We start from the raw sequence: 2,812 nt of genomic DNA, 5'->3' as shown, positions 1-2,812 counted from the left end.
TCCCTCCTCCTTGTGAAAGTCATCCAGGTATTTGCAGACAGCTGTCTGTCCCACCTGGGAGTTCTCCTCTCAGGGCTAAATATTACCACCACCCTCCCCCCCATCCCCACCCCCAGCTCACGTGACAGGCTGCTTCCCAACCTGGTTCCCTCCCTCCCAAATGCACTGCAACCATCTGTTCCCCCAAAATGAAAATAAAACAGTAACCAGGATCAAGCCCCACACCGGTTTGTGTGCAAATTTGCCCCTCCACTCTGCACACTATTTCCCTGCCAGTGCAGCCCCCACAGGCTTCCTGGGCGTAAGGTGGCATTCTTGGGGAGCGGGAGGCTCTCTGGTGCCAGCCTGAGTACATTCATTCCTGCCCGCTGCCTCCCCGCAAGGCTGGGACTAGCATCACGGAGCCAGCTCGGCCCCAGCTGGGATTTAGGTACATCCATCTGCAAAATGGTGGCCGGACGCTCTCCCTACATTGCCAGGAGGGTGTTTATAATCAGTAATTCCTGTGCATGCCAGGGCCTCAGGACAGGGAGTCTGGGGGTGGGGGTGGGGGTGGGGGTGGGGGTGGCGGAGCGAGACAGGTAGGGTGGAGGTGAGAGCAAGGGCAAGTGCAGGGGCAGCTCACCTCTGGAAGCATCTGACACCGCCTGCATGTAGCTCTCCTGAGAAATGGGGAAGGCCATTTGGTCAGTGTGGGCCCCCTCGCTGCAGGGGAGTGGGGCTTGTTGGAGGGGCGAGAGAGGGCGACCCAGGGGAGTGTCCTCCCTGGGCATGGAAGAGTGGGTAAGCTCTGGCATCGGGTTGACCAGGATTTGAATCCTAGCTCTGCTTCTCACGACCTGGGAGATCTGGGGCCAGTTAATTAAGCTCCCCGAGCTTCGAGCTTCGACCTTCTCATCTGCACGATGGGGATGCAGACAGCCTCTCTCCCACAGGCCGTCATTAAGCCGCAGGGAGACTGGCCCAGGAGACCAGTTCTGATCTGTGATCTGGAGGGATTTCTGTCTCGATTAGACTCTGCAAAGGGGCAGGGCAAGGTGGTCCCTTCAAGGAAAGGAGTGGGCAGTGTCCTCTCCTGGCTCCAGGGGACCCGGTGAGAGGGCTAGGTCAATAGATGCTGGCCACCCCAGCCCAGGCCCAAACCGTTTTCAGGCCACAGGCTGCCCGGTTCCGATAGAGCGTGGCCAGCAGGGCCTTGTCCTTGGTCAGCTTCAGGGCCTGGCTGTAGCTCCTGGCCGCGGCCTTGTAGTCCTGGCGCTGGAAGTGCCCGTTCCCTTCCTCCTTCAGCTGCACGGCCTCTGCCTCCGCCATCTGCCAGCGGAGAGGAAGGCTCAGCCCCACCGCCCCTCACCCTAGACCGAGGCTGGGCCCCTGGCCCCGAGGACGAGGACACCAGGCGCCACTCCTTTCCTCCAGGTGACCTCGGGCTGAGGAGGAGTCTGTGGGGGGAGGCCCACCCACACGACTCCCAGTTCCAGTGCCCCAATAGGACACAATACTTGCTCAGTGCAGGGCCTATGCGGAGAGGGGTCTCTGTCCCCTGGGGCCTCCTTCTCTGCCCCTCCCAGCCTGGACAGGTGAAGCCCACCCCTGCCTCTGAAAAGGCCTGACCTCTCACTGCAGTCCTCCCCAGCCCAAGGGTGCTCACGGTCTCCGGTCTCCGCTGGACAGAGCTTGAGGTCTGGGCTTCTGTGGTGTGGCTCTCTGGCCCCACAGCCTGGGTCTGCTCCTCCCAGCCCCCACTAGGGAGACTTTATCTCCCTGGCGGCCAGAGGTTCCAGACCATATTTGGCCACGGGGGCAGGTGTCCCTGAAGTGTGTCATTGATACTCAGGGCCCTTCCCCTTCTCAGACGGGACCATCATGACCACGCGGAGGCTCAGGGGCAGTCCTAGGACTCAGGTGCTCACACCCCAGAGAGCGCGAGAAGGATCCAGAAGGGACGGGAACCCTGCTAGCTGGCCCCTGTCCCTAGGCAGAGTTATAGCACCCCTTCTCCACCGCCATCCCAGATAGACAGCTCCTCCTCTGTCAGTCACTGCTATTCTGGGAGCAGAGTGACAGCTGAGAGCTGGCAGCCCTGGACACACAGAGCAGCTGCCCAGGCCCTGGAGCAACTGGAGACTTCCAGAAATGCCTTTCTGGAGGGAGGGGGAGGGAGGGCACGAGAAAGCACCTTCCCCTCCCTTCGCCTCTTCTGTCGGAAGACCCAAGCAGCGCCATCACATCATCTGAAGACCCAAGCAGCGCCATCACATCATCTGAAGACCCAAGCAGCGCCATCACATCAGAGCGGCCCGTAGGACAGAGTGGAACTGGCAGGGGGGAGTGGGGGGTCCCCAAAGCTGTCGTGATTGCAGAAGCAGACTGCCTCGTCTTTCTCCAGTGGAGAGTCCGGTGGGTTCAAAGCGCTCACCTTTGGGTTAGTAGCTGAGCGCTTTAACCACAGCGCCACTAGGGCTCCTTTCCATCGGCTGCAACTCCCCAGATCCTCCCGCTGCCCTTGGTACCAACTGGCCTTGCTATCAGGAAGACCGCAGGACGCGCTCACTCCGTTTCCTGTGAGTGAGTGTCCGCTTGTTTCCCTTTTGCTGCTCCTTTGGGCTCCATCAGTGTCCCCCATCACCGGTCTGGTCGACCTGCCTCTCCCATCAGACTGGCAGCTCCCTCGGGGCAGACTCTGTGTGTCCCCCATCCGACAGAAATCTCCTCCCAGGCCAGGCTGGGAGTTCCCTGAGACCCCCTCCCCACATCCAACGGGGAACCCTGCTCTTCAGCAGGGAGTCTGACTTGGGGCTCGCTGTGCATTCGC

At 61.0% G+C, this 2,812-nt stretch overlaps 1 protein-coding gene across 1 annotated transcript in view; it reads right to left on the bottom strand.

Moving 5' to 3' along the window:
- The window catches only part of UNC45B (unc-45 myosin chaperone B), a 36,065-nt gene extending 34,308 nt beyond the window's left edge, over positions 1 to 1,757 (bottom strand). Inside the window, exons 1-3 of the mRNA XM_013005751.2 lie at positions 1,649 to 1,757; positions 1,144 to 1,311; positions 626 to 662 (exon numbers count right to left, since the gene is read on the bottom strand). Of these exons, the coding sequence (XP_012861205.1) occupies positions 626 to 662; positions 1,144 to 1,311 (205 nt within the window). The 5' untranslated portion in view covers positions 1,649 to 1,757. The remainder of the gene's footprint in view (positions 1 to 625; positions 663 to 1,143; positions 1,312 to 1,648) is intronic.
- Positions 1,758 to 2,812: the final 1,055 nt, after the last annotated feature.

The sequence above is a fragment of the Echinops telfairi genome, unplaced genomic scaffold (assembly GCF_000313985.2).
Source record: "Echinops telfairi isolate 266 unplaced genomic scaffold, ASM31398v2 ScPeMD7_7458;HRSCAF=8496, whole genome shotgun sequence".
In the NCBI taxonomy this organism is placed as follows: Eukaryota; Metazoa; Chordata; class Mammalia; order Afrosoricida; family Tenrecidae; genus Echinops; species Echinops telfairi.
Note: the sequence above shows the minus strand (reverse complement) of the source record. Positions and strands in the feature narration are given on the sequence as shown.